This window comes from Leuresthes tenuis, unplaced genomic scaffold (genome assembly GCF_036924035.1).
Source record: "Leuresthes tenuis unplaced genomic scaffold, fLeuTen1.0.hap1 SCAF_19, whole genome shotgun sequence".
Classification (NCBI taxonomy): Eukaryota; Metazoa; Chordata; class Actinopteri; order Atheriniformes; family Atherinopsidae; genus Leuresthes; species Leuresthes tenuis.
The window spans coordinates 19,324,616-19,347,071 of NW_027325373.1; the positions used below are offsets into that span (position 1 = coordinate 19,324,616).

The 22,456-nt window shown below is 40.4% G+C and overlaps 1 protein-coding gene across 1 annotated transcript in view; it reads left to right on the top strand.

Annotated features, from left to right (window-relative positions):
- LOC140277119 (tenascin-like) overlaps positions 1-17,934 on the top strand; it is a 36,121-nt gene extending 18,187 nt beyond the window's left edge. The window contains exons 11-29 of the mRNA XM_072372021.1: positions 535-933; positions 1,810-2,235; positions 3,951-4,226; positions 5,618-5,890; positions 6,083-6,355; positions 6,451-6,723; positions 7,964-8,272; positions 9,288-9,560; positions 9,820-9,942; positions 12,677-12,820; positions 12,922-13,041; positions 13,118-13,261; positions 13,353-13,483; positions 13,833-13,965; positions 14,299-14,450; positions 14,601-14,697; positions 14,775-14,936; positions 16,636-16,799; positions 17,249-17,934. Of these exons, the coding sequence (XP_072228122.1) occupies positions 535-933; positions 1,810-2,235; positions 3,951-4,226; positions 5,618-5,890; positions 6,083-6,355; positions 6,451-6,723; positions 7,964-8,272; positions 9,288-9,560; positions 9,820-9,942; positions 12,677-12,820; positions 12,922-13,041; positions 13,118-13,261; positions 13,353-13,483; positions 13,833-13,965; positions 14,299-14,450; positions 14,601-14,697; positions 14,775-14,936; positions 16,636-16,799; positions 17,249-17,359 (3,983 nt within the window). The 3' untranslated portion in view covers positions 17,360-17,934. The remainder of the gene's footprint in view (positions 1-534; positions 934-1,809; positions 2,236-3,950; positions 4,227-5,617; positions 5,891-6,082; positions 6,356-6,450; positions 6,724-7,963; positions 8,273-9,287; positions 9,561-9,819; positions 9,943-12,676; positions 12,821-12,921; positions 13,042-13,117; positions 13,262-13,352; positions 13,484-13,832; positions 13,966-14,298; positions 14,451-14,600; positions 14,698-14,774; positions 14,937-16,635; positions 16,800-17,248) is intronic.
- Positions 17,935-22,456: the final 4,522 nt, after the last annotated feature.

Sequence of the window (22,456 nt, forward strand, 5' to 3'; positions counted from 1 at the left end):
ACTTAAACATGACACGCTGCCACATTCTCTGGGCCTGAGCTCATTTAAGGTGGTCAAAGATTAACTGCAAAACTGTCCTGTGGCTCAGTGAATCAGAACTCGATTTTCTTGAATCATCTTGCTTCGGCCCAGCTATATGGAACACATCTGCATCGTACATGGATAAGCTACACATCTGTACATGCTGCTATGCAGACAACTTCTTTAGTATTGTCTTGCTGAAACAATACACAAAACAAAACCGCATTCTTAACATGTGCAACATAGTGGTAAACTTGCCCCTGTCCTATTTTTTTTTAAACTTTATTACAAGCCTTTTATCAAAAATGAGCAAACATTTCTTAAAGTAAATTATTTTGATTTTAGATGTTGTCTTGGTGCCATTTTCACTTGAATTAGGGTTTAAATGATTTGTATTCTACACAGCATTGTAACTTTTTTGGAAACAAGTTTGTGAATGTGAAGCCAACAAACACACACTCAAAAACTACACTTCATGTTTTCTTGATTTGTGCCTCTTTGTTTTTCTTGTAGCCTCTTTCACTTTTTATTTAGCTGACTCAGACGACCGCAAGCTAGTGACTCCTAAAGGCTCGGAGGACAATGTCATTAGCTTTGTGTATTTAGAGCCGTCCGAGTCCCAGTTTTCTGGGACAGAGCCTGAGGATGAGCACGGATCGCTGACCATCTCAGGCATCACGCCTGATGGATTTGACCTCTCTTGGAAACTAAAGCCTCAGGATGTGTATGATAATTTTGCAGTAGAATATGAAGACACTCAGCGATTGTGGGATGTGAGACAGGTCCAACTACCTGGAGATGCTCATGGCTCTAGAATCAGTGGCCTTAATGCTTCAACAGAGTATCAAATAAAACTTTATGGACTTAAGAATAGCCAGCGATCTGCGCTACTTGAAGCTGTTGCAGTCACAGGTATAAGCTTCTCTTTTAGAATGAATGGTGTTTCCCAGCTTCTCTCCTCAGTGGAAGCCCCTGTTTCATGGAAGAGTTGCAAAGATCATGATTGAAATCCAATCATGATTGCATGTGGGTATGAGATTTCCAAGCAGAGATCTTGGTTTTAAAATTGCAACTTTTATCTGCATAATCTTTGGCATGTTTTACAACAAAAAAAAAAAAAACTCATTCGATATCATCTCACATCTCACTTATCATCTGCCAAGGCTTTAGAACTGAGGCAAAATGTTGCTTCCCAAAATTCAAATACAAGAAGAAATCAGCGGTCGGAACAGCTCTAGACTGGGATTTTATTCAGCTGGCTGCCTCAGTTTTCTTCCTGCATTTGATCTTTTAACGGCAACCATTTTGCTCTCTTAAAGCCTTGTCTAACTAATTCCATCCAATTCATCATCATTACTCCCTTTCACAGAATGAAATGATTCTCTCGCAGTCAGATAAAATTCCATCAGACGTCCCTCGCATGTCATTGAAGTGAATCGACAGTCCGTCTTTAGAGCAGCTGGAACCAAATGGCTGTGCATGGCTTCATCATCCGTTTGAAGACCACTGTGTACTTCCACTGCAGTGGACTACTCAGAGCCTTCAACAAGTTAATGGCACTGATTCAAGTGTCATTAATGCCTTAGCTGTTGCTTGGTGATTTAATTGTTCTGGAAAAACAAATCCAGAGAAAAGATTCATTCTTCAGGTAGATCAAGGACAGAACTCGCCGAAGAAGAATTGAATTGTGTTCTTATATTAACTCATTATTTTTCTTTACAGGATCTTTTACAGTTTCCAGCAAAACCAGTAGGAAATTCACTATTTTACCTGCTTTATTCACTGTAGCACCTAAGCCTACAACTCCAGATGTACTTGCGCTGAGCATCAAAGAGGCCCCAGAGTCTGTTCTGGAGAATGAAAACCTTGATCCCCTCCACCCTCTTAGCAGTGAAGCACCCTCTGATACTACTGTGATGAGCTCCGGGGCTGAGCCTGAAAGCTCAGGCATGGATCTACCGGGCGACCTCACAGTCAATGTTACCGCCACCAGTGTCAGCCTGGCTTGGTCGGCGCCTGAAGAGGCGTTCGACAGCTTTTTGGTGGAGCTCAGTGCTCCGTCAGTGGCAGCACAGCCTCAAGTGACCACACTACCAGGAAGTGTACGGAAAGCTGAAATAAAGGGTCTGACCCCCTCTACACACTATGATATTACATTGCAAGGGATGGTGGAAGGGAAGCAATCTTTACCTCTTAAAGTTTTTGCTGCTACAGGTACATGGAATAAAAACCTCTTGCCTCTGGCATCATCACAACTCTCACATTTCTCTTCTATCCTCTAAATAATTCAAGATGGCTGCAACGTAACTTTTCTTCCACAGATGTTTCTTTTTTTTGTGAAATATCACTCTCCATCACATTTTTTTCTCTGCTTCACTTCTGACACATTGCAGAAGAGTATTGGGGCCAAAAAGTCTTTTTTTTAGATTGAAATTAAAATGTGAGAATGTTGGGATAATATAATTCATTGATATTAATAAAATTATTGAGTCATGAAAAAATCCCAATATAATATATATATATATATATATATATATATATTTTTTTTTTTTGAGGATAGAAAATATTACATCCGTATTATTCATGTTATTTCATGAACAGAAATTTGATTGAATGAAGTTACAAGTTATGAAGTAAGTTTTAAATGACTTGTTTTGCACAGACACGCATGCAGTGAATAGTTCAGTGTGTAGAAGATGAACTCATCTCCTAAAGAGCCAAAGTTAAAGATGGAACATTTCTCTCAGTAATTTAAGCAAGTTTATTTTTGTTCTATAGAACTTGAACTTAACCAAGGTCTCAAGTCTTAATTGGCTTGTTAAGACTGGTTTGTTCTGTCACAATTAAAAACGGCCAAGTGTTATTAAATATTCAAATATCTTCTGAATTTCTCCCTTTAGCAGCGGCGAGCTCCTGTAAGCAGCTTGCTGGCACACGAAGCATTTTCATGAAGCAGGTGCCTCTGTAATGTAACTAAAAAGACTGTACTTACACATAAAACTCTGGGTTGTGCTTGCGACCTGTCCAATGATAGCTGGGATAGGCTCCAGCCCCCCACGACCCTGAATTAGTTTAGGTGGGTATATAAGATGGATGTTATCATAAGCACGAAACAGAATCTAAGGGAAAAGAGAAAGATGAAACCAAAAACATCTTTTTACTGCAGTTATAACTTTGAGTAACTGGGCTTTTCAACCAACAGTGAACTGTGCTGTTAAAGGCATTTAAATTAAGAGAAGAAACAGCTTTGAACCAAAAGCCAGTGTTATCCAAACAGGAATAAGGGTAGAGTCTGGAGTGGTAGAACGCTCCTCCTTTGTGCAAAACCACACCATGAAATTCAGAATCCAAAATGTGTGAATGCATATGAGACCAAGCCTCATGCTTTTTAGTAACTATTTCACTAAACTATTTCAAGAAAAGAGCACTTCTTGAACTCCAGCATGGCGGAGGGTTGATCATGCTTTGAGGTTGTGTTGCAGCTTGTGGCATTCAGGAAATGTTACTATTTGACAGCAAAATGGACATCCACAACACAACAGTGATGACTATAATGGACGACTGCAACAGTCCCAAGCTGAAGGTGTTGCCGTGGCCCTCACAGTACCCCAACAAAACAAAAATGCCCTAAGGCGTTAGTAAGTTGTGACCATGCATCCAAACCTTTGTTTCAGTTCATCTGAAAGTTTAAAATGTGGAGACTAAAACAATAATCTTGCTTAGAATATTTAAAGAAAATCTCTGATCTCTTCATTGATGCATTTTGGAAATCAGCTCATCCTTCACTCTAAACTATCCACAGAAACAAACTGTTCCGTCTGGCCCTAATACTCCGCTGCCCTTTTTACAATGAAAAATCTGCCTTGAAATTAACTGAATAATCCGTCTTGCTGTCCAGTTGATCCCAGTCTGATCTGTCTATCCACCAGCGGAGCTGAAGCCAGCAGTGGTTAACCTCACCTTCTCTGACATTACATGGGACGGCTTCACTGCGTCCTGGAGCCCCACAAGTGGGGACTTTGACAGCTTTGTCATGGAGGTAACAAACATGGAGAATTTTGCTGAGAGCCAGAACCTCACTCTGTCCGGGGACGCTTTGAGCCTGGGCATCTCTGGGCTGAATCCCAACACCAGCTACATGGTTGGCTTGTATGGGCTGTATCAGGGCTCCTTCATTGAACCTCTGTACAGTGAAGCAACTACAGGTACCTGGAACTGACGGTGTTGCAGCCAAACTTTCCCTCTTTCCAATAATGATTTCTATTATTCTATTTCAGTCAGCACCTGTGAAGCATACACAAACATATTTCTGTTGTCCCACTCGTAGTGGAGCATCCTCTCCTCGCTGCATGAATGAAAACAACATAACCCAGTTTCTGTTTTGGCACCACTGTCCAACAACAGGGCCTCAGTGCACTGAACTGCTGCATCTTAACCAACATTATCATTCTCCACCCTCCAGCCACTGTTTCTGTCTCGCTGAGAGAGAGCAGGGTGATGTGCGCCCATGCCGCATCACTGAGCCAAATATTCACCCCCAACTGCTCTCTCCATCCCAGTTACCAAAGTGCATGAAGCCCCTCCCCCTACCATCCCTGCATCATGGTCAGGTCTGACGCTGATGAGCTGCAATGATTGCAAAAGCAAACCAATAACTTTCACCCTCCCTCGCCCATCATCCCGTGACAGCGTGACCATCTCATTTCATCCCATTATCCTTCATTCAGTGTGTAATTGATTAACCTTGAGTGACCGTTTTACCCATGGGTGTCTAAGTACTCATGGCATGTGCGAGTATACATGTCAGATGAGTTCTGCGACTTTGTATGAGTGACACTGAGATAGTTGTGTATTTTCACAGAATGTCAAAGTAAAAATTATTTCCTTTTGAACTAGGTGGCAAATGATTAAATCTTCTTGTCATTATCAAGGTAAAAAGCTAGTTAAGGAATGTGAGGTTAACAGTAACGCCACCTTGTTTTACATTGGATGCATGTTTGGAATGCATCCGTGCATGTGGAATTACCTTTTTAAAGGTTAAACTTGATCTTTAGCTGTTGGCTTTGAATTGCTCAGGTGCAACATCATGTCCTCAAAATTAACGGGTCAGCTGCATGATCAAATAGTGCTCCAATGTGCATGAAATATTCCTCATTAACCACCTTTTATCATCTTCTTTTACACATATATATATAAGCAATAATTAATTTGAGACAAAAAAATTGAGACAACCGTTGTCAGGTATTTACTTGAAAGCTTTTTTTTAGTGTCTTTCCTTGGCCCTCAGTGTTGCTTATTATCATAAATATTTAAGAAAAAAAAAATAGTTGCTTTGGTTTTAAAATCAAGCTGCAGTGTAACTTCTACTGCAGGATGTTCTATTTGCATTTTTATACAGAAGTACATGCATGTAATTAAGCTGCTCAGACTGTCAGGAAAATGCTGTTGATGTTGGTGAGTGTCCTGATACGCAACATGTTTCTTTTACGATAAATAGATTTAATCAGCTGCCAATATTTGAATAATTTGCATATCTGGACAGATTTGTTTTGCAGAATGGCTTTGATGAATTTCTAATCATGGTTTCTTCCTTCAGTGAATCAGCCAGTGGTTGGCAAAATATATATCTCAAACTTAACATCAGAGAGCTTTTCTATCCTCTGGAATGGCACTGAAGAACAATTTGATGGTTTTATCTTGGAGATTATTGACTCTGATTGGCTGATGAAGCCAAAGGAATATAACATATCCCGCAATGTAAGGTCCCATGACGTCACAGGGCTCAGGCCCAGCACTGATTACATAGCCTACCTCTACGGGACATACAAAGGATCTCGAACAAGTGCTGTCAGTACTGTTGCATCAACAGGTATTTTGAATTTATGTGCATTAAATTATCAACCTAAGAAATTAGTTTTTAGCTTCTAAATATTCTTCACTAGTTATCTGCTCTGTAGAGTTGACTTGCACCTGCATGCTTACTCTGGACTTACAGAAGAGACAAATACATGCTTTTTAATTCAATAAATGAATATATACTATTTTTTTTTCTCCCCTGTAGCTGAAGAGCCCGTTTTGTCGAAGCTAGTAGTTTCTAACATTACCTCAGACAGATTCTCTCTGTCGTGGCGGACAAGAGAGAAGGAATTTGATAAGTTTATAGTTGAAGTCAGAGAGTCTGCTTTGCCCTCGCAGGCAGTGGGGCGCACTCTGCCAGGAGACTTGCGCTCCACAGTAATGACTGGGCTCAAAGCGAACACAAGCTACAACATAAAGCTTTACGCCAGTGACGGTGGTCAGAACACACAGCCTCTGTTTGCTGTAGCTACAACAGGTATTGCATTACATGCATTTCTTGATGCTGCATGTTCCAGCAACATGTATAATCAGGACAGCATAACTGAAAGGTCATGTTCTTCTTTTATTCAGAGGATGTCCCACAGTTGGGGCCCATAACTGCTTCATCTGTGAGCCCACATAACCTCAGCTTGTCCTGGAGCACTGTGTCAGGCCACTTTGATGGCTTTGTTATCCGGGTCAGTGACTCTGAGCAGCAGTCTGATACACTGGAGTTCAGACTGCCTGGTGAAGTCCGTAACATAACGATCTCTAACCTGATGGATGACACAGGCTATGATATTGAACTGTACGGTATTTCTCATGGGCGCCGCACTCCTTCAGTGTTAGCCCATGCTGTCACAGGTATTACGTATTTAACTCATATCCTTTACTTTAAAAATGTTCCAGTTGTAGTGTAACAGAATCCATTTGATGTATTTCAGACATTTTGAGGTTTTGTTCCACTTTTTGGGAATAGCAAAGATATCTACAGAACTAAGGTCTAAATTGCTTAAGGAGCAAAGTTGACATGCATCATAGGCAGATATTGTTTTTGGTTTGCTTGTCACAATTTAAACAATTTGATGTATTTACTCCAAATATGTTTAAGCAAGCATTGAAAATCTCCTATTTGAGAGAAACCAGATTCTGTCCAAAACTGATACAATCAGCCTAAATTTTTTGTTTGCTCAATTTATTGTGTCTCGTGAGTATTGGTTGGAAAAGCACTAGAAGTTTTGTTGGCAGAACTTGCGATGTATGGAATGCTTTATATTAATGGGGTTTCCACTATGGCTCAAAATTATAGGATGGTCTGCATCTTTGTGTTCTGGTTGTAAAAAGGGCCCTGAAGACACCTTTCAGGGCCAGACTAAGAACTGGAGACCGTGTTCTCTTCTCAAACACTTGAGAAACACCTAAACAATTTAGAATTCACCATAAAGGCTGATGCAACAGCGCAGCAACCATTTTACTTCTCTCTATTGTTGCTGTTTTGTTCCCATTGATCCATACCAACAACTTGCGTTGTTTTGATGTCCTCTGAATTTATGTCAGAAACTGTAAGTAACTCAAGAAAAAACGTGACATTCTGGCTGATTAAATACATCCAGTTTTCTTGTAGACCTCTATGCAGACAAGTGCAGTCTCCCCCTGCTAGGCTATTCGTCATTGTCTATATTTTCAGACCTGTAGGGTACATCCATCTTTCATATCTATGTTCCTACATGGCAACATAAACTGGCTGCAAGGGACAAGCAGTGGAGTCGTCATTTACGCTGCAGTGGAAATGTGTCTATTCTCTGACGTAGCAATTGCTTTTTGTGTCTCCAAACATGAAGCTCGATCCAAGCCTCAAAATGTCGCTTTAGAAGCATCTGGGTGAGGAATTATGAAGCACTATGATGCACGTCACTTTGCCTTTTAGCATGCTGGGAACTTGAGATTTTGAAGATATCCTACCTTTTAATTTGGTGGCAACTTCTTCTTGCACTTGTAACACTGGAAGAGCTGGCTCTTTATTTGCTTTTGCAACCATTGCACATATTATCCTCCTAATGGAATCTCGTTCCCCCTTCAATGAAACCCATCCCCTTCCTCCCAGCTCCTTTGCCTAAAGTGGAAAACTTGACCATTTCCAACGTAACCCCCTACGGTTTCCAAGTGTCGTGGGAAGTGAGGCAGCAGCAGCAACAGGAGGAACTAGCTCCCTCCAGTGGCGGCTTCAGTCACTTTCACATAGTGGTGACAGACTCTGGCTGGCTGTTGGAGCCTCAAGAGTTCACTGTGCCAGGAAACCAAAGCCACCTGGACATCTGGGGCCTCATCACCGGCATAGGCTATGAGGTCAGGCTGACCGGTGTGTCAGAGTCAGGGCTTCTCTCTCGGCCTCTGACTACAGTGGCTGTGACAGGTACCACTCACAGTGCACTGCAAGGACCCTCGTCTTACTAAACAGTCCAATTCCTCAATTTACTGCAGCTTCTATATGTGTAGCTGTAGACTTTATTACTCATTTATGAAGTTTCACAGACAAAACATGGCAGTGTTTCTTGGTATCAATGCTGAAATTGATTTAAATGATTAAAATCTGTAAATGATCATAATCAGCCTTAGTGTTAATAGATGTAGGTATATGCCATGTTTTGATGATGAAGCTTCAGCTCAGTACTCTTAATTAACCCTAACTCTTATTTTATAAAACAACTTTTTTCCAGAATGAGCTCACCTTTCTTTTGTTTTAAGCATTTTCTTGGTATGCAGCTGTGTCAACGAGAAGAAGAGACGTGAAGCTCCTGTCTGTTTCTTCTTTCCTTTAAAATATGAGCAAGCATCTTTGTTTGTATTCATATTTTACAATGTGTTTTCCTTCACATTTTGTTAATTGCTCGCATAGAGATATTCGTGGACAAATTCCACCAAACTGCTGTCTACTCTTGCTTCTTTGTAGATCGTGTTTAAAACACAGTGAAATCCAACTTCCACATGTAGGAAAACACTGACAAATCAACAGATGCTCTGAGCATGACATATCTGTTGATTTAACTTCTGATCTTATTTGTTTTATTTCCTTTGAATGCACTGAATGCATCAAGGTTGGCCTTAAGGACGCATGGGGAACTCTCAACAGATCCACTTACTGACATAGATAAACAACAACAAAAAAACAAAAAGCCTCTTGACCTTTACTACTCGTATGCCTCCGTAGCCCCTCCGCTATGTTTTTGACTGTTTCACACTAACTGGATGCCTGAGCATGGCAAATCAGAGGTGGTGGACCAAAAAGCTTTCAGGCTGGAATGTGATCCTGGCTGCCACCCGGAAACCTTACCTCTTGGCTGACCTCTTCCAGACTGACGTTCGTTGATGATTATCATTGGGAAAAACACCAAACCCATTGCCTCGTTAATGTTTCCTTGTCTAACCAGAGGCTGAGCCGGAGGTGGAGCATCTCTTCGTCTCAGATATCACAGCTGACAGTTTCCGTCTGTCGTGGGCAGCTGATGAAGACCTGTTTGACAGATTTGTGATCAAAATAAGAGACAGCAAAAGATTAGCTCATCCTCAAGAGCACAGCGTCCGCGGCGATGAGCGTACCAAGGTTGTAACTGGCCTCATGGGTGGTACTGAGTATGAAATCGAGCTTTATGGTGTCACATTGGACCAACGCTCTCAACCCATTATAGGGGTTGCTCACACAGGTACATGGACAACAAGTGTGAAGTGTCATACTAACTACTTTTTGAGTTTGTAGTGCGAAGCGCTGACCCCAGAATCCCACTAATCATTATTTATTCCTCTTGTTTAGGCTAAACGGTGTGTCCAATAGAAAATGGTCTCTGGGCATGTGCCTTCTGTTGGGTTTCATTTGGATTCCCAAAGTTGAAGACTTGTTTTCTTCACCTTTATTCATATTTTAATTGTTTTCCTCTCTGTGCATATCTGGTTGCGCTCTGTTAGGTCTGAGCACTCCAAGGGGACTTCGCTTCTCTGAAGTGACCGACTCTACAGCTATAGTTCACTGGTCCATGCCCCGCTCTCCGGTGGACAACTACCGCATCACCTATATGCCATTTGAAGGAGGTAAGTGGTTTGTCAGGGCTGCTGCATTGCAACGGTTTACTGCTGGTTTGCAATGCCTAAAAATGTGTGAGCTACTTAGAGTTTTGTGTATTTTGACATAAATGTGACCAAAAACCACATCATGCACATTACAAAAATAGATAAAGGGAATAATAAGACAGCAACATATACAACAAATGCTTGGTTATTTGTTCTTTAAGTAAAATGTTTCAATATTACGGTGGTGTAGATTTGCAGACATCCTAAGAGCTTGAATAAAAATAAAAATAAGTCTAGTTGCCCTCATTCAAGCTCTTAGGTTCCTATCTTGCATGTGAATCTTCATTTTCAGTATCTGGTGTGACCTCCTTGTTTCCAGAAACAGTTGGTCAGAACCAGAATCAGCTTGTAGGAATTTTAGTCCATTCCTCTGTACAGAGAAGCGTCACCCCTGGGATGTTGGTGGGCTTCCTCAATAAACTGCTCATTTCAGGACCCTCCACAACATTTATGTTGCACCTAGGTCAGGACTTTGACATGATCATTCCAGAACAACAACCCTATTCTTTCTTAATCAGTCTTTGATAAAGAATTTCTACTCTCTGGGTTTCTTGTCTTGCTCCACATCACAGACAGATGTTCATCTCTGTCAGTTTCCATTCTTCTTTCATGGTAAGCTGTCCTGGCATAGATGCAGTAAAACGGACCCAAAGTATGATTCTGCCACAGCCATATTTTACAGATGGGAAGAGGTTCTAATGCTGGAATGCAGTGTCTTCCTTCCTCTAAACATAATACTTATTTAAATTAAAACTTTAGCCTCGGTGACATTTGTCCTCAAAACTATTTTCCACCAGTCTACCGGCTTTTCTGACTTTTTACCTCTCATCAGCAAGGCTTTTTCAGTTCTAAACTGGATGGTGGGGAGTATCGGCTTACAAGCAGAGAGGGTCGGTACAGTCACGTGTCACTGAACCTCCTGACCAATGTGCATGTCATTAAAATAATTATCACCACTGAATTTTCTACCAGCCTGAAAGACGGAGACCATTTTTTCTTGAGTCACGGGATCCAAGGTGTGAATGGTTGTGGAACTGCCTGGGGATTAGAGATGATGCTGTGTTGTAGGTGCTGGGAAGGTGATGTCTGAGACCTCCTCCTCTGTTCAAAGATGTTTTTTCCAGTTAAACATAGATGTCTTCCTTGACTCCTTTCTCAAACGATCTGTCTCTGTCCAGAATGGGTACATTACTGCTGTAGGTGCACGGCTGAGTCTTGACCTGAAAAAGTGGCTCTCCTATGTCCTGCCATGCATTTGTGAAGCTGTTGTTTGGTCTCTCCTATATAAGGGTCCTCGGACTCCTCACTGCACAGAAAATATGACACCGCTCAGTTCATGTTTGAATGTTTTGTCCTTTGGGTGAACAGGTCTCTGTCTGAGGGTGTTCTTGGGTTTGAAGTGCACTGGAATGTCACGTTTAGAGAAGATCCTTCTAAGTTACTGAGACATTCTCGTCACATATGGAATCACAATATGTCTGCTCCTGTTCTTTTTCACTTCTTTAACAGAGTTGTTTGGTCCAGATTTCTTTGCTGATTTGATAAAGGCCCAGTTGGGTGTCCACAGGTTTTCAGAGCTTTCTTGGAGTGCTGATGTTCCTTTTGTTTCCCCTCAGCTTCAGTAGGTGCACTCTTAGCCCTGTGGTGTAGCATTCTGATGACAGCCAGTTTGTATTCTAGTGGATGATGTGAGTTGAAAAGTCTAAGATATTCTCATCCTCTCAACACTCAGTGACATGTAATATTGAAACATTTCCTCTGGAAATAAATTACCAAAGCTGATAGTGGTATCTTTCTTTAATTTGGAGTCCATTTGTCTTCTGTTTGGGCTTTTTTAAAAATCTGATGTTTCAGATAATATTCAGGTGGATAATTTAAAGGTTTTACAAAGTGTCAGGTACAGTTGTGGTTAGGTTTATAGTTTAATTTAGCCGCATTTTTAGCACATTTTTTACAGACTATACTCTGTTTTATCAGAGAATAGGAGAAGTGAACCATCTCTAAAGATTGGTTTAGGTATGTAATGCTTAAATAAAGTCTGTGTTATGACATTACTTTTTCAAAATGTCATACTTTTACCATTAAGTGTCACCCCAGCAATTTGAGAAAAGAAACATTGAGTCTGATTGTTGTTGGTCTAAGAAATAGAAAAAAAAATGCAAAGAAAATGTTCCTTTTGCTTTTTTCTGAGAAGTTAAAGGGCTAAATCCTCTCTTTGTTTAAGATGACCTTTTAACATCACAAGTGTTGTAACTTAGTCCAGAATGACAGAATTGCAGTAAAATGTTGTTCAAATATTGGATTATAAAATATGACATTAAGAAAGTAACTACCAGTGTTTCTGTGGTGCTACCATGAGCTTGATGGGTTTTTTTTTGCTTTTTTTAACAACTTTATGCTGGATTGCCCTTTGTTTCAATGCAGCTATCCAAGCCCACCTGGAGTTTATAACATTGTCATCCTCTGACTCTTCATCAAACCCAGCTTAAGTTGTATAAATGCTAGCTTTCTAACATTTTCTAAACTAATATAGCTTAATATAAACATTGTGAGTGTTTTAGTGCAGCTGTAATCTCAAGTCACTAAAGGTAAACCTAATTGTGAAAAAGGCAGCACAAATGCACTAATAAATTAAATCTATCACCGCTGGACCTGCTTGTTTTGTACACAGTTTGTTTGTTCTCTCCCTTCACAGGAAGCCCATTGATCGTGACAGCAGATGGCGGTGTGTCTGAGACTTTGCTGGTCAATATGATTCCTGGAAAGACTTACCAAGTAACTGTCAGTGCTCTGAAGGGCCTGGAGGAAAGTGAGCCGAACACAGACACTGTAACCACAGGTTGGATTTCCTCTGCTCTCGTGTACACCCACACCTGTGTCATTACGTTGGAGTCAGTTCGAGGAAAAACAATTTGAAACCTTCCTGTTTGTGTCTTCCAGCTTTGGACAGCCCGCAGGGTCTGACTGCAGTCAATGTCACTGACACGTCTGCTCTGTTGCTGTGGCAACCATCTGTAGCCACTGTTGATGCCTACGTCATCATCTATAGGGCAGATTCAGGTGAGTTTCTCCACAAAGAGCTTCATGATCAGATTTCTTTTTGATCTGATTGTATCATTTGATTCTTGCCCTTCAGTGAGCCCAGTGGTGGAGCATGTTTCTGGAAACATAGTGGAGTTCGAGATGAACTCCCTGGTTCCAGGAACTCACTATACAGCTGGAGTTCATGGTGTGAAAGAAGCTAAGAAAAGTGCCTCCACTGTTACTGAATTCACCACAGGTAGGTCGATATGAAAAGTCCATGGGCTGCAACATGTAAGCTGATTTTCCAGTAAGACAGCGATATCTAATGTGTGGTGCTGTATTTGCAGACGTGGATCCCCCTCGTGACCTGATGGCTATTAACATCCAAACAGACAGTGCAACTCTGACTTGGAAACCCCCTCATGCAGCAGTCACTGGGTACACTCTCACCTTCTCATCTGCTGATGGTGTAATCAGGGTAAGTAAAAGACACCCACATCAGTTCAGTCACTGACAGCAGAGGCATTTGAACTCAAATATTACAGGATATGTTCTTCAAAGCATGCCATAGGGATTTGAATTGATTCTCCAAACTTCTTGGCAGCCAATGTTTCAACAGTTTTTGGATTTCCAGACATCAGATATGTGCTTTAGAAGGTAACTTAATCTCAGAGAGCTTCAACCTGCCATCTCATGTTAGGTATAGTTAATAAATACAGAAATAAATGCTTAAATGTGGTTAGCAGTGCTGCAAAGAGTGCACATTTTGCGTGTCTTTCTTCATTAAGGCTTTGCTCTTTGGGATCACTTTGTGTTTGTGTGTGCAGGAGGTGATGCTAAGCCCGACAGCGTCCTCTTACAGCATGTCTCAGCTGACTGGCTCTACAGAGTATAACGTCCAACTGCGGGCCATAGCTGGAGCCCAGAGGAGTCGCTACATAACCACCGTCTTTTCCACCAGTAAGGATGAAAAAGTCTTCATCATTTGTGTGTGTCATTCAAAACTTTGAAGAGTGAAGGGTCTAATGATTGGTCCAAATGCGCTTCTAATGCAGATTCCTTATGTTTAATGTGATACTCCAACCAGATCACCTGTGCTTATTCCTCATCTTGCCTGAGCCCCACAGATGGAAAAACTTATCTTTCGAATACGTTTCTTCTTATTTTCCAGGAGCCATCCTCTCACACGACGTTGTATTCTGCGTGGCGTTTTTTTTATGTAACAGTAATGAAGATAAAGCAACTGTGTTCGCTGGTCTTTAAGCTGATGTCTTTTTAATGTGTGTTTTTCAGCTGGACATTTGTACAGGCGCCCCCGAGACTGTGCTCAGATTTTACTAAATGGAGAGACCACCTCTGGCCTCTACACCGTCTATATCGGAGGGGAGGAGAGCCAACCCATCCAGGTTTACTGTGATATGACCACAGATGGTGGAGGATGGATGGTGAGCGGGCAGTTTCACACCACACATCACAGTGAATATATGATTGTTCCTGGCATGCAGCCTCTGTTTTTCTGATGATAAATGACAGCCAGCACTCGAGGGGTTTGCTTTGAAGCTGTTGTGACACTCATGAAAGTCAGTTGTCCTCAGGTTTTCCTCAGACGCCAAAACGGAAAGCTGGAGTTCTTCAGGAACTGGAAGAACTACACCGCCGGTTTTGGTAACATGAACGATGAGTTCTGGCTGGGTAAGAGCGCTCGTCTTTCATCATATTCCCTCCTCTCGGACTGCTTCTGACTCGCACGCTTTAAACCTCTCTTATAGGTCTCTCCAACCTCCATAAAATCACGAATTTGGGACATTATGAGCTGCGAGTGGACTTGAGAGACAACGGGGAGTCAGCCTACGCTCAGTATGACAAGTTCACAATTGCAGAACCAAAAACACGTTTTAAACTCTACATAGGAGCGTACAGTGGAACAGCAGGTGGGTATCATTTTAAAGCATGGGTTTGATGAGGAAACTGAAACGACTCAGTGTGTCTGTAAGATACATAAAAGATGGAAATAAGGAAACACTGCTAATTGGGCTCACTCATGACCACATTAGATCTGCTTTGTTTAACCTGTAACTAATTGAGTGTAAAAACACCAGCTGTGCCTTTAAAGGTGTGTTTGGTAGCAGCATGCAATTTCATCTCAGTCTTTCCACCATCCAAATGTTGCCAGAGGATAGACTGCATCAACAAATCTTTTCTAAAATGAGAACAGATGAGTTTTAGCTAGAGGTGATTTTGTTACCTTTACACAAAGACAGTTTGGGGAAACTTGGAAAAAGAAAGCAGAATCTCACTTTTCAGCTCAACATTTCCACCTTTGTGGAGTTTTCCTGAAGGTTCCAGCTAAGATTCTTCTGATGCTGACTGGATAAGCTGTCATGTAAACGTCTACTCACAATTAACAGGCACAAGTTGTGCGGCAGTTTTATCAAAACCGAACCAATGCCTCGAGGCCAAGAGTTCAGTCACCTACAACGTGAGAAAAGTCATGACTGTGTCGAAAATTGAGAAAACATTTTAATCAATTTTACAACAACTGTACTGAAGACTGTGGAAAAACAGGATACGGATCATTATCAAAGTGGCAGGCTTAGAGGACTGCATAGAGGCTGAAATAGTGACTTCATCACCGTAACAGCTTGAATAAGGGTGACTGGGCTTCTTCCTGGTTTTTGAAAACATTTCACCACATGTGAGAGGCTTCTTCAGTTCTAAACTAGTTGGTGGGAGTATTGACTTATTGACTTTTAGGAATACCATGACCTGGATGACTGAGAATCTACAACAACTAAATGAATCTTGTTAATAGATCTGAACCCGCATGCAGTTGTGGCTGTCAGGGTTAATGTATTAGATCCCACCACAGTTAATGATTTTAATTAATTGAATAGTAATCATCATAATATTGCATTTCTGTCATTTATATAAAACTAAATATATTACATTAATATTAGTTAAGAATTGAGCAAGTTACAGTTGATTTTAGAGGCCAGACACCTGGTGTGAAAGTACATCGGGTGTCAATCTGGATGTTGTATATCTATGCAGTGTGGTAGGAAGGAGGAGGGTTAGTTTGCTACAGTGTATGTGCAGCTCAGGTTGGGTAGCTGCCTGTTTGAAAGTGTAGTCTGTATTTTGCAGTGCTGTTGAATTGATGAAGATTTATTTTTGTAGTGTGTTCAGCCATCTTGGCCACAGAACAAATGCCTTAGTTTTGCAGGTCTGTCTTTCCCATTCTCTACCTCTCCAGAGAGTTTCCATGAAATTCGTCCGGGTTGTTTATGTGATCTTGCAGGCAGGTGTAAGCTTTTATCTTAGGCAGAATAAATCAAAATTATTTAATTTATTGAATTCTCAAAGAGAGGAGAAACAAAACCTTGACATTTAAGTGATGGCCTGAGTTGCAGCTGCATCAGAGTTACCTTCAAAAAAGTCTAAAAGTAGTTTGGAGTAGTTTGTACTCTGAGTTGTGCACAGACATAAGAGTGATGAAGCTTCTCATCCAGACCTCTTCCTTTTCAAAAATATTTAATATTAATATCAAATAAGAAGTCCAACTGTTGTAGCTAAATCTGTACAGTCAATAATCAGCCCCTGAGTTTTACTCTCATTTAATTTGCTCACCAGGTGACTCCATGACCTACCACCAGGGTCGGCCCTTCTCCACCTACGATAATGACAATGATATCGCCGTGACCAACTGCGCCTTGTCCTACAAAGGTGCCTTTTGGTATAAAAACTGCCATCGTGTCAACCTCATGGGGAAATATGGTGACAGCAGTCATAGCAAGGTATGCACAGTTTTCATAAAATCCTGAATTATTCCAGGGAAAGCTGAATTTAACAGCTCACATTCTCCACTTTGTTCCATCATTTATATAAAACCTGTTGATGGACTTATTTGCAGCTCTGTTCTCGAGCCGACATCTTACATAAGGGCTGTTTTTTGTAGTCTCAGAATGTGTCAGATTTTCCATCCACTTCATTTCTTCAAGCATCGACTGCCTGTTCCTTTTTTGTCTCTGGAACTAAAAAGATTTCATTACTCTTGGGAAGTATTTAAAGCATATCTGTTGCTTCCCTTCTAAGAGGAAAAATAACCAATACGCACTTAGCACAAAGATGTAACTATCCAACCAGCAGAGCAGAATTTTCATCAGTGGATGGGAGTTGTTGGAAAAGCTCACTCTGGTTTGTTATTTCACTACTTTCACAAGATTTGTTTTGTATTTCTCCACAGGGGATCAACTGGTTTCACTGGAAGGGCCACGAACACTCAATCGAATTTGCAGAGATGAAGATCAGGCCAGCCAACTTCAGAAATTTTGAAAGTCGAAAAAAGAGATCATAAACTCATGAACCCGACCCCCCCCCCCCCGCATCTCATCTCCACCCATCATCACTCCCTCCTCTTTGAATCACGCTCTAAAACATATTCGAACCAGTGAATTTTGGATTTCAGCTTTGGCTGTGAGAAATTTACCTGGTAACATTACACCAAAGAACCAACTAGAATTGGCTGTGGGTTTGTTGCTGTCCCAATGTGGCTCTGCTGTGTGATTGTGTTCCTGAAGAAAGTAGCCGATGACTTCTTTTTTTTTTTTTTTTTTTTTTTTTATAAATGTCTTGGATGAACAATCATGTGTTATGGGACCAAACACCTGGATGAGTATGTAAACAGTGGAAAAGAATCCACCAGATCAGTAACACGTCACATCCTCTGCAGTATCTCATTGGCATCGTATGTTGAATTATTGGTGAGGAAAGATTCATTGTAATGAACATAAAACAAATGTTTACTGTACGTATGACCATCCACCAACACGCTTGTTGTTCATATTTAAATTCCGATTTGCTTATTTTGATAGAAGAAAATAACATCTGGTGCTCTGTAACCTTCAATACGAATAAAACAGTTTGAAAGTGTGCTAGAGCTTGTATTACTGCACAGTTCATGCCCACACCAGCAGATGGCAGTGTTTACTACAGTGGAGTGTAGCTGTGGGAGCATTTTTCACAAAGCAGATGCTGGTAAGTGCCTTTTTTGTATTCAGGGAAGTATTAAAAAAAAAAAAGCACTAATATTAGTTTTCTGTGACTGAAGTCTACAATAGCTGGAAGAATAAATGATATTTAATGTGCAAGTGTGCATTTTAGTTCAATTGTTTCCAGTTATTACAGTCGAGGTCACATAAATTAATTAGCTATGTTGGGAATTATTTAATATTTCAAGACATTACATGATGAAAATGGACTGCTTTTGTTTTTCTGGTGGTTGTGGTATGTGTTCTTTGCTCATTATTAAGAAAGCCTGAATTTAAGTTTTTACATGTTTGACATCAGAAAATATTCGTCAGTGAATGAAATGAACACATTCTGTTACTTTACTGCAGTAAAAGTGTCAGACCTGGTGACTGATGTTAGGTGAGGTTGCTCTTGCTGGTTTCTGGTGCAGAAGGTTCTTTTCACCGTTCCAAAGGTTAAAGTGAGTTTTATCTCTTTTGCAACTGGAGCCCTTTTTTCTCTCTCAAAGCCTCTTAGTTTGCAAAATAAATATCTTTTCTACAAAGGTCATCAAATCCATCTTTTAGTAAACTGGATGGAAATGCAGACTTCGGTGTTTGCCAACCTGTTAAAATCAGTCTTTGAGACACAATTTGGTTTCAAGTGATTGATCCGTGTCTTAAACTTCCTGTTGCAGTAACGGGTCGTGTCAGTCTTTCAACAGTCTTTCATCAGTCAGGTGACGACGTGTTCAGATCCCAGCAACCTTATGATTTCCAGGACTTTTGTTTTTGCATCCCTTTTTAATCTATGCATTTTGGTCTCCTGCCTCCGATCCTCAAAGCAACGGCTTCCGAGTATTAGTACCGGTTGTCAACTTTCACGTATTCAAACACGCCCAACACTCAGCTGTCAGTGGTTTAGTTTGTTGGAACATTGTGTTTGAATATGACAAAGAGGAGTGATGAGACGTGAGATGTCTCCCGGCACAGAGTTGGGAGTTTTCCACATTAAGTTCAAGGTTTAGAAATAACTTCTGACCTAGATTTGTACCAGAGTATACCACTATGATCAGATTTCATGTTTCTAAAAAAAAAAAAAGGGGGGCTCCATATTCTTCTCAAATAGCTCTAGAGAGTGACGGTGTTAGAAGTACTCAAGAACTTAGCGTTAGTCACAATTAGGATATTACTGTAAGGAGCACAGTTAACAGCAATGATATAAAGAAATGTTTTTAGGGGGTAACTTGTGAATCAGATGGTTTCTGCTTTCATTTGTGCCTGAAATTGCCAGGAATATCTGGCAAACCAACCTACAGCAATAACAGAAGTAATAATAGTAATTTTGTTTTTCCACGAAATGTTGCCAAGTAGAGCAGGCTGTCTCCTCAACTGGCTGCTGTGACATTGATGGTCTCAGGAAGATGAATGACTGTTGTGATACCTTGACTTTACCTGTATGTCGGCAACAACAAACAGGATTCACACTGTGACGTTCGTAAGAGACAGTCTTGCATTTATATATGCAGCAATATCTTAATAAATGTAATACAATATTTTTTTTATAGAAGCCTCTTTTGTGTTAGTACTTCTAAGAGGCCTTAAAAAAACAACTGGGTAGGTTTCACAAGTGGGTGGTCATACGCCCATTTATAAAAACAAAAAGTGGTTTATACAAGATCAACAGCAGAACTGAATGTTTCTAAAGCCACATTCAGTCTATAGTTTGCCATATAGACTACATATATGTGGAAACTATGTCGTTTTCCTCATGTTTTGATATGAAAACCAGACTGTCTTGGTGCACTTGGGGCTAACAGGACATTCAAAGCTGCTGTTAAATTCTTCTGTAAACTCACGAGTCCGGTGGGTGCAGCGATGATGATCTATTGACACATTCTCACCCTGATGGTGTTATATCCTGCTGTCTGGTCATGACCCCCTCGTGTAACTTAACAATAGAAACTCTGCTTTCTTTATTTGATTATATGGGTCTGAGAAGGTGACCATAATTCTCACTTGATAGATTATCTCAAAACATTTCTTAATGAGTTAATGAGTCGCTAGTTTCAACTCCTCTTCAATATAATTTGGTGTTGATTTTCTGAATTACTGTCACATTGACACACTCTAAATAGATACTGTTTTGCTTTAGGGCAGGACTACCTTATGACCGAAAAGTCCCTGCTACACAGGTGCTGTATAGCTGACCAGCAAGAAACACATTTTACATTTTGTTTCGAACACATTTTAAGCTTTTTAAGGCATTTTCTGTCTTTGAGCATCAGGACTATTGGATTTTAGTGAAGTCTGAAGAGCAATTTCTCTTTTAAGGACAAGATTACCGTCTCTGTACTTCTTGATGGTCCACATACATTTTACATACACACAGATTATTTTAGCTTCTGACTCCTTTAGAGCCCCTCCCTAAAAGCCAACTTCTCCTGATTGGCCAGCTTCTGGTAGCCTGCAGCACTCAGTACTTGTGTTCTGCTCTGTTTGGGCTTATAGGATAGTCTGTGCCTGTGGCTAAGAACTTTTAAACATTTCAGCTTTACTCAGCTTTACTGGAAATAAACAAGTAAATGTAACAAGAAATTAAATTGTATTAATAGAAAAAATCTTTATTAATACCAAAAAGGTCACTATAATGTTGCTCTATCTATTTCTTATTATTTTTGCATTAATCATGTTAAGCTGCCACTGCATGTGGTTACTGGTGCTGGTGGGTTGACCTCCAGCACCACTCTGTACCACAGCAGAGCCATAAAGGCCTCCGACTGGACACACCCTGCAGTCCCAGCACCGTACAACATATGACAGAAAACAAGAAGCCGCATTATGGGTCACCTTTAAGTGACTCTGGTGTCTTTTATGCTTTAAGTAACATGAGTCCAAACTATGTAGAGATACACTACTTGTGCGGAAATGTATACATCCACTGCAAGGCTGCAGTTCAACAGGTCAAAGCGTCAAAACTTGCAAACCAAAATTAGCAAACAGTTCTCTGAACTGTCATCGAGTTCCTGCACACTGTGATACTCTCATTATTTGAACAGAGTTATATCACTGTTTGCTCAAAGCGCTGGTTCAAATTTACACGGTCAACTCTCTCCTGTTGATGTAATAATCTAAACTAAGTCTGGTTTCTATTCAGATAAAGGTAATTGGCTTATTTTAAGGTTCTGTTTTATGTAATTTTATGTTGTTGTGATTGGTTTTGAATTTTTTTCTGAGAATATGTCATGATATAAAGTATTTTCTGAGGGCAACATGAAGACAGAGCTTTAATTTCATGAAGTCAAATAGAGACCAAAGTAATAATGTGATTTCTGCATCTGCCAGTTGAGCAAAGGTTACCGTGTTGCCTAAGAAAACCTGTTTGCATTAGTCACGCCATGCAGCCTGACTGAAACACACTGGACGGCCATTAATCATGTTTTTCAAGGAAACTTTTTCCCGAGAGTCAGTGCTATATTTGAATTGGCTCTGCTCTTGGCGCAGGGTCCCTGGCACTGTGCGAATATGTATCTAAATCATCTGCCACGGCCTTGTCAGTGCGCCCCACAATATTTTCCACTCCTCCACTGGACATGTGCAGCTGAAAAATATGTAATTTTATGCCCTGTGTGATCATTATATATGCTGAGTGAACTCCCCACGCCTGTGCTTTGATTTAAAAAGGACATAAAAGCAGGCTGTAATTTTACATTTAAGCCAGCAGATATTAAAAATTTAAATGTTCTCTTTGATAATTTTTTACCTCATTTAGAGTCTTGTTTGATGTAAAGCCAACTGTTGCACAGGAAACGTCACCTGCACACAGTCCTATTTGATTGACATTGATTTATGGTGTATATAGATAATTCTACTGAATTCAAGCATTAGGATAGAGCAGGGCTGCAGCGGGAAAAGCCTTTAGACTGGAATAATTATCACAGAAATGTGTCAGATGGTAAGTGACCTTGTCAAAATCTGGTTATAAAAAGTGTATCCAATGCTTTAATAAGGTTTGATTAATGATTAGCTTGTTATTTTTTGGCTTAACACATTTTAAATAAGCTGTCACTGCACATCTAATTTTTAGAAATTTAGTGCAGTACTACACAGTGATCTGCAAATGAATATAATTTAGTAATAGGTTGGCTATTTAACACATTATTCTTAAAAATGACTGATATTTTCTACAATGACTCAGAAATACACTAAACATAGTTAACTATAGTTAACAGGCGTGTGTATCCAATCTCTGTTTGCTACCAGACTGTCTGAAAGTTCACATTGACTCACTTTAAAGTATCACATCTGTGCTTTGCTTCCTTCCTCCTTTGAAGGATATGATAGATCACAAGAAACTCTGAAAACTGTGAAGTGAGGGTCGTATCGTTTTGCTGTCATTCAACACGTTTCGACTGACATAAAACAATTTATTCATCCTGTATTGG